The following is a 13,179-nucleotide window of genomic DNA, read 5'->3' on the forward strand; positions in this document are numbered from 1 at the left end:
TGCGCAGGCACAACTGAAGACGCCCTGCGGACCTGTGACCCGGAAGTGCTCCTGCTCGTTCTTTCCGGTCCTTTTCACCAGGTTTCGGCTGCAGGAGGTACAATTGCCTCTTGTGTGTGGCCAGCCTCTCCGGTGAATTCCTGCTGCGGCCGGCGCCTTGAAGTCGGGAGGAGATGGTGGGTCGGAACAGCGCCATCGCCGCTGGCGTGTGCGGGGCCCTCTTCATCGGATACTGCATCTATTTCGACCGCAAGAGGCGAAGCGATCCCAACTTCAAGAACAGGCTTCGAGAACGTGAGTGGACCCGTGCCTCACTTCGGCGGTTGCTTTGCGTACGGCCGGGGAAGACATGGCGCCGCCGCGCGGGTCAGGGGTCCTAGCCCTGCTCGCTAGTTCCCTCCATTTTGAAGAAGGGTCGGCCCCATTTTGTATTTCCCTCGCTGGCGGAGTAGATTATTCTCCTGTTACTGCTTAGGGTTGGGGGGTTGACATGGGGGGGCATTCCTAAGGATGGACCCTAAGGCCTAAGCACAGAGGCGCTGACCTGCATCCCCGTCCGTTTTATTTTGTTTCTTTAAGGTCTCGCTGACTTGTTCGGGCTGAGCTTGAACTTGTGATCTTTCTGCCTCAGACTCTCAAAACGCTAGAATTAGCGGCCTGCGCCGCCACGCCTAAGTGGTTTCTTTTCGTGAAATTTACCTTTTAAAACTTGTATTCTTTATCCGGAAATCGTACGTTTTGTGTATGACTGATGTTAGGCTGAGCCTAAATCTGCAAATTGATAATTGCATTCTTAAACCCTCTTGGCAGCTTCGCCTTAAGTGCTTCCAAGATATGAGTGAATGCTAGAGAAATTGCGGGGGAGTCCAAAGGGCTGCGCTTGTCTTGTGGCTCAGTCTTATTTCATACCTGCGACATCTTTTAAGAGAGGTTCACCAGAGGGGGATGTCCCAAGAAACCATCGTGATCCGCGTTGAATTTTGGGGTTATCTTAATTTGCAACGGCAAAAAACCAAATTTGTTGAAATAACGTATTTTTATAATAGATGTATGTTGCTGGGCTATATTATTAAAGCCAGGAAAGTACAAATAGCGAGGACCTTATATATTTAGTTAAGGTATCATCACAAGTGTTCCATAGCTGTGTGTAGGCTAGCTAGTGAGGAACCTATTGTAGATGCTCATACGGTAAAACTAGTTCTAGCTCTTTTAATGGAAAGGATGATGTTTTGGAATCACACGTTAGGTCTCTAGGTCCCAATCACTGATGGGCAGCATGGCCTTGGACTTTTTTAATCTTAAATTTGTTTATTTATTACTTGAGGTACTGGGGATTAACGCAGGGCCTTTGAGCTGAATTACAAACCCAAACCTCTTTTATTTACATTTTAAAATTTTGAACATAGCCGGGTGTGTTGGCGCACGCCTGTAATCCCAGCACTGGGGAGGCTGAGGCAGGAGGATCCTTGTGAGTTTGAGGCCAGCCTGGGCTACAAAGTGAGCTCAAGGCCAGCCTGAACTGCATATCGGGACCCTGTCTCAAAAAAGACAAAAAAACAAACAAAACAAAACAAAATTTTGAACATAAATTGCCCAGACTATGATCAAACCTACAGTCATTTTGCCACAACCTCCCAGGGTGCTGGGATTACAGGCACGCACAGGCCGCCACGGCTGGGTAAATCTTAGTTGTAACTGCAAAATCAGATAATGCCACTTGCTCCTTGTTTGAGGAGATGTTTGAGGTGCCCACCATATTTCTGACATAAAGAAGGTTTTCCACCATAAATGCTGGCCATTTAAGTGTAACTTGGGATACAAGTTTCCTGTACTGCAGTTTCAAAAATAGATGGATGAATGTGTTGGGTGCAGATGCAGAGCTCTAAGAGTGGATTAATTTTTGTGAAAACTTCGACTAAGTGATTTTTGGCTAAAGAGATCATAAGAGTTACTATTTTAGACAAATTGAGGAATGTTATTTTGAAATCTTTTCCCAATTTTCGGTCATAAATTTGTTTTGGCTTTAGCAGAATCTAAGGATTTAAGTGAATTACTATCTACACCAGCATCTTTAGACCATTTCAAGCATTATTTTTCCTTTTTTGTAAAATGACTTTCTGTAGTGTGGTACTGTCCCTGACACGTACTAATTGATAAATGCTGTCTTTCTATAAATAAAAATTTGAAATATTTGCTAGCAAGTAAAACTTCTATTCAGAGTAATTTTGTAGTCTTTTTAAAGATAATTGCATAAGTGGCTGAATTTGTACAAGTTTTGTTTCGTTTCTTTTAATTTTGAATTTTTCTACATGAATTTTCTTTTTTTTTTTTTTTTTTTTTTTTGGTTTTTCTCTGGTACCGGGAACCGAACTCATGACCTTGCGCTTGCCAGGCAGGCGCTTTTGCCACTGAGCTAAATCCCCAGCCCCTCTACATGAATTTTCAATAGAATATTTACATCAACAATAAAAAGGATTCTCGAATCAGTCTTTTAGCTTGTTGGCTTTCTTGTTTTGTTTTGATAGAGACTTGTTAAAAATAAGGTTTGAGGTTAGGTCTGGGGTCTTAATTTACTTACACCTTTTATCTTCCCCTGTTAGAATTTTTGTGTGCTAAATGTTGAACTCGGGGTCTCAAGCACATTAAGCATTGTGCTCTACCACTGTGCTACATCCCCATCCCCTTTTTAAATTTTTGAGAGTGTCTCACCCAGTCATCCAGTCTAGGCTCAAACTTGTGATCCTGTTTTCTCAGCCTTTCAGAGTGTTGAAAGTATAGGCATGTGCCACCATGCTCCAGTCCCCAGACTTTTTAAGAATACTACTGTGTTTCTCAAGCTGGCCTCAAACTTGTGATCCTCCTACTTCCACCTCCTGAATATCTGGGATTACAGGCATGTGCTACCATGCCTTACTTCAACTCTTTTCTTTCTTTCCCTTTTTTTTTTTTTTTTTTAAGACAGGGTCTTGCTACGTAGCCCAGGCTGGTCTGAAACTTGCAGTAATCCTCCAACCTCAGCCTCCCAAGTGCTGGCATTACAGGTGTGCGCCACAACACCCTGTCCCTATCAATACTATGAAAATAATTTTTATTAGTGTAAGTCTTTCTTTGTGTTTTTCCTGAGACAGGGTCTCACTATATAGTTCAGGCTGGCCTTGAATTTACCATGTAGCCCAGGCTGGCTTTGAACTCACAGCAATCCTCCTACCAATCACTGAGTGCTGGGATTACAGACATGTACCACCATGCTCAACTTAATCTAAAGCATTAAGTAAAATTTAAACTGAGCCTAGTGGTACATGCCTGTCCTAGCACTTGGGAAGCTAACATGGGAGGATGGCATATTTAAACCCTGCCTACATTACATAAAAGACCTTTGTGGGGGGAGTGAGATTTAACCTCCAAATCAGTGCCACTTACAGAGATGTTTTATTTATATAATCCTGTATAAAATGATATACCATTTGGCAGTAAATGTCTTATTAAAGTGAATGCATTTTGAATGATTTAAATTTGGGATGTGTTTAGACTCATGATTTACGTGTTTTGTTTTTAAGTAGACGTACCCATTTGAACTGTTAGGTTTACATAATGGCATTTGGGACTAATGTCAGCAAACATCGAGCCAGGACCTGATTTTGCTGGTTGAATGTGTAGCTCTTGTTTGTTTTTTCAGGCTATTACCATTTATCCCTTTATCACAGAAGTGCTACTTGTGTTATGAAACTAAAGTTAGAATATTAATCTTTTTATTTTATTTATTTATTTATTTATTTATTTATTTATTTATTTATTTATTTTTTCTGGTACCGGGAATTGAACTCACAACCTTGCGCTTGCCAGGCAGGCGCTGTGCTGCTGAGCTAAATCCCCAGCCCCAGAATATTAATCTTCTTAGAACTGGGACTTGAACCCAGGATGCTCACACTGGGCTACATTCCCACCCCATATCTAATTTCTTATTTTGAGATAGGGTCTAAATTGCTTAGGTTTTGCTCAAACTTGTGCTCTTCCTGCATTAGCCTCCCAGAATGCTGCAACTGCAGGTGGGAGCCAACTCAGAATTTTAATCTTTTTGCTAAAAATGAAAAGCAGCTAAGGGATCTTAAAATTTGGTGACTGTATTAGTCATAGGCATTTAACAATTACACGTTTCTTCCCACTCTTAAAAGGTTGGATCATGATGAACTTTAAGTTTTACTGTACTAAGTTTAATCATCATTCTTGTCATTTTTCTGGCCTTTCGTTGTTTCTTCAACAAGTTTACCACCTTGTTTCTGAGGATGTCTTTTATTTTGATGGGTGTATCTTTGAGGATGTGGCTCTGAAGTTCTGCCTGGCTTTGAGTAGCCACTCAATCATTTACTGGTTTCGACCTTGGTAAATGTTCTCAAATTATAAAATACCATTATCTTTTCTATTTAAGAATGCCAGTTTTCAACAGTTAATAAAGATAATCTCCTATTTCAGTAGTAAAGCTCTCTAATAGCAGTGGCCTAATTCTTTCCCCATTATGAATTCTGTATAGGTTAGAAATGGGGGTTTGCACTGCTGAAGTTCATCTCTTAGAGCTCTCTGCATCCTGTGAATTGCTAGACCTGTTGACCCAGAGGAATAGTAAAAGCTCCTGAATGTCACATTACCAGTAACTTACTGACTACGACTACTTATGTAGCCTTGAAAGCTTGCAAGGAAGGCCAGAGAGACCCCAGTTCTAGAATTGGGAATGTTGTACAAGTAAAAATGATACCCACAGCAGTCAGACTTTTTTTTTATTCTTGTTTTGATAATGGCAGAATAAGAATATTATGTTGCATTTCTTGTAGGAAGAAAGAAACAGAAGCTTGCCAAGGAGAGAGCTGGGCTTTCCAAGGTAATACTTAAGTTTGATTTTTGTTTAAAGTATGTTATAAAAATATTATCTAAGAACCTACTTTAGATGTGTATTTTGAGAAAGATAGTTGAGATTGGACATTGACTTTCTATTTAAAGTTAATGAAGATTATCCAGTCCTTCAGTATTTCTGTTTTATTGGCAGTAACAGCAAACAGCTTATTGTACAAACAGTAGAGGCAGTAAACATTTACACCAAAAGTTAGAAATATTTTTACTCAGCTGCTTCAAATGATGGAATGTAACATACTGATTTAGTTTTCCTTGCTCCAACTCCTTTCAAAGAACCACATGCTACCCATTTCCAACTGATCAAAATTACTCATACCTGTCTGACCCAAATTTTACCTTGTAGTGCATAAATCTTTTTATTCATTTTTTGCCTTTTATAGGTCCTGTGTTCATGGTTATTTTAATGACTTCATAGGTTTATCTACTAGACAAAAAATGTTCTGTGACATATGTAAGTAAATGAAACATTAACAATTGTGCGTGCTACTTTCCCTTTTATTGAAATTAGTTGTTTGGAATTCAGAGCATGGGTTCCCAACCGCATCTTTAGTGGTTCTTTTAAGTTAAGGCCAGGAAAAATTAAATGTTACATTTTGTTATTTTGAAACAATTGAGCCTTGACATAGCTAATTGACTAGATATGGTAATAGTAAAGTGAAACTGGGAGAAAATTACTTTGTTCCAATATATCCAGATGGCCTAATAAATCCAAATGATCTTTCTCAGGGATAGTGTGTTTATTGTAACCTTTTCTTCCTAAGGATATAAGGAAATAAAGACATCATCCATAAGTGGGGTTTTTGGATTTTTCTTTTGCTTTGTTTCATGGTGCAGAGGATTAAACCCAAGGCCTCCCACATGCCACTGAGCTACATCCCCAGTCATTTTAGATTGAGCAATATAATCACAATTTTACTATACAATGGGATCGTCAATGAAAGATGCCTCCTCTTCCAGAAATTTATGTGGGTTTTTTGTTCACATGTTAGATCATAAGACTTTATAAAATTGAAAAACTATAGAAGTCTAGGGTTTTTTAATGTTTTGAGATGGGGTCACACTGTGTAGTTCAGGCTGACCTTGAACTGTGTCGCCCAGGTTGGCCTCAAACTCAGCAATATAGATGTGCATCACCACGCTTAGTATTTTTTTTAAAAAAACAAGTCATATAGCTGCTGGCATATAGTATAATCATTTAGTCTGGTACTATGTAACAAAGTACAAAATAGTAACAAATGCTAATAAAACTGCTAATAGTTGGTAGTAACAGAAAACTAGAAATAACAGAGGTGAGTATGCAATTCATATTACTTGGTTTTTTATTTTTAAATTTTTTCAATGCATGTCATAATTTAAAAGAAATGTTGAATCAGAAGAATAAAGAAATTATAATTGTTTAAAAATCTGCAAAGTGCCAAAAAGAAAAGTGTGCAGCTGGCTGTAGTGGCAGTGGCACATGCCTGTAATCCCAAAGTATGAGGCAGGAAGATTGTGAGTTCAAGTCTGGCCCTGGGCTATATAGTAAGTTCAAGACTGTCTTGGACACAGAATGAGACCCTGTAAAAGAATAAAGTGTGTGACATAGATATGTGTTTGTACCCTTCATTTTCTCCTTACCTTTGATTCACTACTTTCTAAGAGCTATTCAGGTAATACCAATTTGATCAATTTAATGTGTTGTTCTTTTCTTTTAAAGTAGGTATTAAACTTTTGCAGGTGTTCTTAAAGAGTAAATTTATGCACTTGTTAGAGTGATCTATTTTCAGTAGAGTGAATTATTTTTTCTGATTTTTCTGTGCACTCATTATAGTTCTGCAATAATTTTTCATAACAGTTTCTAAATATTCTATTTGCAAACAGTTACCTGACCTTAAAGATGCCGAAGCTGTTCAGAAATTTTTTCTTGAAGAAATACAGCTTGGTGAAGAGTTACTGGCTCAAGGTAAGAGTCATTACAGCTAGATAAAATTCTTCACAATAATACATGTTTATGATATTATAATAAAGGGATTTTTTTTTTTTTTGTAGCTTGCCTTTTAAGAATAGGTATTCTAAACATTTCTTTTATGGAAAGAGTTTACCATTTAACATGTTCCCACCAATTTGAACCACTAGGGGTACATACATGACTGTCCCACATGTATTTTAAGACAAGTGTTTGCTGAGTCACTATATTGTACAATCTGGGCTTGAATTTTTGATCTTCTTGCCTTAGCCTGCTGGCTTGCTAGGATTACAGGTGTGCGTCACCACACCCAGCCTGTGAATCATGCAATTTTGTTTAATAAATAAAAACTTAGTTTACAAGTGATCTTAATGTATCAACAAGCATGAGAGGTCTGAGGTTTTGAACTTACATGCTAACGGGTTAGTCTGCCCCAGTTTTATAGATGCTGGCAGAAGATACGAGACTATTGGGTTATAGAGACAAAGGAGAACTTTGCAATAGCGATAGCCAAGGTATTGATTTGCACTTAGTTCTTATCAGTAGGTGGAAGAGGTTAGGTGACAGGTGTACATGAGATGAGTCATATATAGAAGAGTCCTGAATTTGGGGAACCTGACTTTTATAAGGGACAGTGAGTGAGTTTGTCCGTTACCCTAAACATAGATGATGTTATAATAGAGTATAGTATTTAATTTAAAACTATATTTAATAGTATAAAGTTCTGCTCAGAGAATTTGGAACAATTCTTTTGGCTCTTCACTTAAGATAGAATTAACTGAGGACAGTGAGCACATAGCAAGTACTTAGTATTTATTGAATTAAATGAACCTTCAAAAACTAAATCTTTCAGAATTGTGTGTCTATAGAGGTAACCATTGTCTTAACATTCTTTCTGTCATATTTCCGTTGTATGACTTTTGTGTGTATGTGTGTCACTTTAAAATTTTGTTTCCATGGACTAACATTCAGATGGCAGAGAGGGTTGATTCAAAGTGAGGTTTCCTTTTCACCTCAGCCTCCAGTCTTCTCTATTGAAGTGTACTGTGCTGTTGTTGCAGAAATATTTTAAGGGTATAAACAATAATGTACTTGGGTATTTCAACATCTTAATTTCCCTCTTCTGTGTATATATTAGAGATATTTCCATATTAGTGCATATAGTATGATGGAGTCTTGTTAATAGTTTCATATTTCCAACTTTCTGTTTACACAGTGGTTTTGGTCAGCATCACTTGGACACAGTGACAAGGTAAATTTTTGATGACAGTTACAACTTTTCAGATTACATGTTATTTTGTATAAATTTTGTAGGTGAATATGAGAAGGGTGTGGACCATCTGACAAATGCAATTGCTGTGTGTGGACAGCCACAGCAGTTGCTGCAGGTGCTACAGCAAACTCTTCCACCACCTGTGTTCCAGATGCTTCTCACTAAGCTCCCAACAATTAGTCAGGTAAGGAATTGGAGTATTATGCAATTTAAAGTGAGTAGGACCTAAGAATTGAATGTTTAGGGACATTTATATATGAGCCTAGTGAATGCAGAGTGCTTCATATACCAGTGCTTGAAATTTTCCATTACTGCTGTAATTTCTGAATAACTGGGTATAAACAGGGCATGGTGGCACACGCCTATCATTCCAGCACTCAGGAGGCTGAGGCAGGAGGATCACTGTTTGAGGCTGGCCTGATCTATATAGTGAGTTCAAGGCCGTTTGATCTATATAACAAGACCTTATCTTAAAAAAAAACAAACAACAACAAAAAATTGGGCATAAGACCTAGTGATTATGTCCTAGTGGTGACTCGGGAATGTGTGCTTGGTTAATAAGTCTTAGGCCTTTGTGTTCAGGTCCTTAAATTCAGACCACTCTTATCATGTTTCTAAAATTAGCTTTACCTTCATGAGGAGGCCTGGCAGAGGACATGGGAGCTGAGATGGCATAGATAGTGCAGTAGGCATAAATGAGTGTGGACTCCGTCAGACCTTACTGGAATAAAGTCTCAGGCTCTGGTCCTGTTGAGTTTGGAGCTATTTGACTGCAATTCTCAATTCTTAACTCAGGGGGCTGGGGATTTAGCTCAGCGGCAAAGCGTCTGCCTGGCAAGCGCAAGGTCGTGAGTTCGGTTCCCCGTACCGGAGAAAAACCAAAAAAAAAAAAAAAAATTCTTAACTCAAAAGTGCAAGATACCATGTACAATATTTATGTGTAATTTAAGAGTTAATTAACCCGGTATTGTGACTCATGCCTATAATCCCAGCACTGAGGAGTCTGAGGCAGGAGAATTGCAGTGAGAATTGCAGTGAGGCCAGGCTAAACCATATAGCAAGACTCTGCCTTAAAAAACAAAACAAAAAAAGTAATTAAGCATTCTGTTCATTTTGAGTTATTTCAACAAGCCCAAATCAGTCTGCTTTTTGGAATACCATGTGCATCATGTGTATTAATTTTGGAAGTTTGTGCAGTTGAAAATTAGTAAAATGACAGTTTTCACAGAATTTTATGGTTAGTAACTTAATTTTTCGAACTGTCTCCTCTTTTTGTAGTTCTGGGCCTTGTATGTATTAGACAACCATTCTGCCACTGAGCCCCTTCCAAATAACTTTCACTCAGCTAGATTGAAAGAGAATCAGAAAATACAAGCCCCAGAGATTTGAGGAAAAGAGTTGGAAAGCTGGTGATCTAAATCTCTTAAAATTAGACTAATGTGATTCTAACCTATTCATATCAGAATCCTTTGTTTAGTGTTGTATGCTGTTTGAAGGGCAGTCTGCCTTTTAGCAACAGTGCTTTTGGGAAGTTGACTTGAAAGTGGTATATTCTGAAACGTGTGAGTTCAGGATAAAGCCTAAATTCTTCTCTATGAAAGCTGCTTCCTTTAGCCTGGTTGCTTTTATTTACATTCTCTAAAAATGTTTTGAGAATGCAAATTTCAGAATACAGTATTCCTGAGCTGGCACAGTACTATGCACCTGTGTGTAATTCTAGATATTTGTGAAGTTGAGGCAGAAGGATTGCAATTTAAGGCTGGCTAGGCATCTTAATAAGACTGACTCAACAAATGGGCTGGGAATGTAGCTCAGTGATAGACCACTCGCCCCTGGATTCTGTTCTCAGCACTGGAAAACAGAGAAAGAAGAGAACTGTATCATGGTCCTTCTTCAGTGACTTTAAGCCAAAAGAGGGAATGGTAGAGCATAGCACAATTGATAAAAACACTCTTTGTTATTTTTAGTTTGTGTAGGAGTGATAAGTTTTAAATTCTTTTTTAAGTTACATAATGATTAATATGTAACGATGTGTTTCATTTGTTAATTTGAATTTTGATATGGAACTGGTAGTACCATTTTTTTAGGTAATGTATATAATGTTAGTGTTTAAATGTCAGACGGATGAACTTTAGCAGATTGAATTCTTTGACTACAGAAGAGTTTTATGTTAAAGTTTGAATCCTGATTAATGCTTGTGATAATTTCCAAATTTAAATCTTTTTTTTTTTTTTTTTTTAGAGAATTGTAAGTGCTCAGAGCTTGGCTGAAGATGATGTGGAATGAAAACAAATCTCAACATAATAAAATCTCAAAAAGATTTTAAAAATTCTAAGCTCAGAAGTTGAACAACTGGGGGAATAAGGGCAAATATGCTTGTTAACGGACTGTGCTACACTGAAATCTACCAAAGTTAATGTTTACTTTGTGTAGATCCATTTGTCTATTATTTATTTTTCCCAGTGAAAAGTGTATTTTAATAGAGAGCTTTTCATTTTATAAAAACACTATGAGTTACCAAAATATGAATTTTGTTTATTTCTTAGACCTGCAGTTAAAATGTACATATATCATTTAAAAACCCAGTGCTTAGTTTCAAAGAACAGGCAAAAGGGCTGGGATTGCAGCTGAGTATCGAGTACTTGTCTAGCGTGTGTGAGGCCCTAGTTTTGGCCCCAGCACCACAAAAACAAAGTGAAAAAGTGTAGGAGAGTGGTGAATGTACATTTGTAAAGCTAGCACATTTTCTTATGAGAGTTGGATAGAGACTTGATTGTATTTTTGAAAAGTGTTACAGTGAGAGGTCCTTTCCTTTTACTCTTCAACACGCTGCTGTGCTGTACTAATGGCTCCCACCTCTTTCCTTGATACCAGTTTTGAGCAATTTTATTTAAATCAGTGTACTTAATGTTTGTGGGTATTTATCTTGTGTTTTAAGTATATGTGACTACAAGTAGTACGGGGAATTAAATCCACGTACCTAATCTCACCTATGAGCTTCACCGGTTGGAGTCTGCTCACTCTCATTTATAAAACCAGGGAATCAACTTTGGTGATTTTGAGGTGTCCCTTTCAATTTCTCCTTCTTTTGTTCTATTCAGCATCTTCAAATTCACCTTCACCTGAGGAGTGTATTTGGCCAACCAGGACTTGCATTTTTTTAATATTCTGAATCTTGCATGCTTGCCTGACTTAGTATTTCTGAATTAATCTTTTGATTTTCACTGGAATTGGTCAGTTCTGTGACTTTGTAAATTTGAAAATTAACCTTTAAGGTAACTGGGATCATCTGCCTGTAAAAATGTTTATTCCCTTTTGCTTTCATCCTCTGTACGTTTCAGGTTGATTAATTTATATCATATAATGAGTGGGATGTAATACTGACTAAAGACCGAATACAGTTTGTGGGACCTCTTACTCTCACAGTGACATATTGTCTGCCATTTCAGATGTGAGTCAGTATCAGAATTGAGAATAAAGATCTTTGGTACTTAAAGACATCTTTTGGACCAAGCAGCATTTTTCATTGTATGGATGGCCTGCATTCTAAGAATCTGGAGAGATCTCAAAAAGTTTTCCTGTGGGCTAGATGTTATTTTGCTTACTTACAGACTCTTTTTTGAGAAAGAGTCCTGCTGTGTAGTTTAGGCTGGCCTTGAGCTTGCTGTGTAGCCCAGGCTGGCCTCAAACTCACAGTGACCCGCTTGCCTCAGTCATGTACCACAACTCCCAGCCAGACTTTATTTTCTTTCTTTTTTTTTTTTTTTAAAGAGTAAAAGAAGGATAACAATAATGGGGGAGCTTACCAAATTACAAAGTGGTAGGAAATTATCAATGGTTATTGTTTTACATGTTGTTATCTACAAGATAGTTTCTCAGGAAAACAAATAGACATTAGTGAGTTACAGACAAAAGAGGTAGGAGCTTATCAATAGTTGTTGTACTCTACTTAGGTATCTTCAAAAGAAAATAAATAGAACTATACATGAGTGACCTATTGAATAATCATTAACTATTGTCAATGGTTGTTGTAGGAAACATAATAATAATAAACATGCATCCATTTATGAAATAGGATAGGAACAATACAAACATTACAGAGTTATGGATAGATTAGTAGGAAAATATCAGTGACTGCTGTAATATATGTTGGTATCTTAGAAGTGGTTTCTCAGGAAGACAGAGATACGCAAGAAGGATCTAACAAGTAGTTACAGCCTAAGGGTTGTCAAAAATCAAGTGAGCGGTCTGGGGCCAAAGCCATTTTTTGTAGCGTTTTCTCTCACAGCCTCCCATCACATTGGGACCCCACAACCAGTTAGTGTCCTCTCCCCACCTGTCAACACAGGCAGCGGGAATCCTGTTGCAGACTTCTCCAGAGCTCCACCACAGCCTGTACTGTCAGGAAGAATGGCTTCCAGGGAGTCTCCGCATGTATTGTGCAAGGTCCTCCCGGAGCGGCTCTCATGACCCCAGTCCACGGGACCTCTGACCCCTCGGGCTTAGTCTGCATTCTCTTGTTCTCTGAGTCTTTGTTCAGCAGCTCCTCCTCTGCTGACTCTAGACCTTTCCGGTTGTCAATGGCAGGAGCAAGAGTGGCCCGTTGCATAGCATGTATTCCCAGGGATTTTTCCATTTTGAATGATTCACACACGTCCATAGGTGGGCATCTGCAGCCGGTGCATGGTGGGCCAATTGTGTCATTGTTTCTCTGTGTCATGATAGTTCTCAATTGAGCAGCAGCAGCTGGCCTGAAGGCCAGCGTGCAACAGCGCTCTCAGCCGCATGGCTCCCCGTACGCCTGGGGCCCTCCCTTCGGGGGCCTACGAGGCAGGGAGCTAGCTGCTGGTTGGAAGACCGGCGCTCCCCGCCTGTGGCTCCCCGTGCACTGGGGGCCCTCCCTCCAGGGGCCTATGAGCCAGCCGGAAAACAGGCGCTCCCTGCCCATGGCTCCCTGTGCGCTGGAGGCCCTCCATCTGGGGGCCTACGAGGCAGGGCCAGACTTTATTTTCTTTTTTGAGACAGGATCTCACTGTGTAGTCCAGGCTGGTCCTGA

General features: G+C 38.9%; 1 protein-coding gene across 1 annotated transcript; it reads left to right on the forward strand.

Annotated features, from left to right (window-relative positions):
* Tomm20 (translocase of outer mitochondrial membrane 20 homolog (yeast)) lies at nucleotides 1-11,623 on the forward strand. Its single transcript, XM_005404954.2, has 5 exons — nucleotides 1-294; nucleotides 4,827-4,873; nucleotides 6,766-6,847; nucleotides 8,165-8,307; nucleotides 10,365-11,623. Exons 1-5 carry the CDS (start codon nucleotides 174-176, stop codon nucleotides 10,407-10,409), a joined length of 438 nt encoding a protein of 145 aa, XP_005405011.1. The 5' UTR covers nucleotides 1-173; the 3' UTR covers nucleotides 10,410-11,623.
* The last annotated feature ends 1,556 nt before the right edge of the window (nucleotides 11,624-13,179 follow it).

This window comes from Chinchilla lanigera, unplaced genomic scaffold, assembly GCF_000276665.1.
Source record: "Chinchilla lanigera isolate Chin_1 unplaced genomic scaffold, ChiLan1.0 scaffold00091, whole genome shotgun sequence".
NCBI lineage: Eukaryota > Metazoa > Chordata > Mammalia > Rodentia > Chinchillidae > Chinchilla > Chinchilla lanigera.

Bases quoted from the DNA above. Each gene is read 5' to 3' on its own strand.
- Tomm20 (XM_005404954.2), top strand. From the start codon at position 174: ATGGTGGGTCGGAACAGCGCCATCGCCGCTGGCGTGTGCGGGGCCCTC. The intron at 295-4,826 runs GTGAGTGGACCC...CATTTCTTGTAG, and splicing joins CAAGAACAGGCTTCGAGAAC to GAAGAAAGAAACAGAAGCTT. The intron at 8,308-10,364 runs GTAAGGAATTGG...TTTTTTTTTTAG, and splicing joins AGCTCCCAACAATTAGTCAG to AGAATTGTAAGTGCTCAGAG.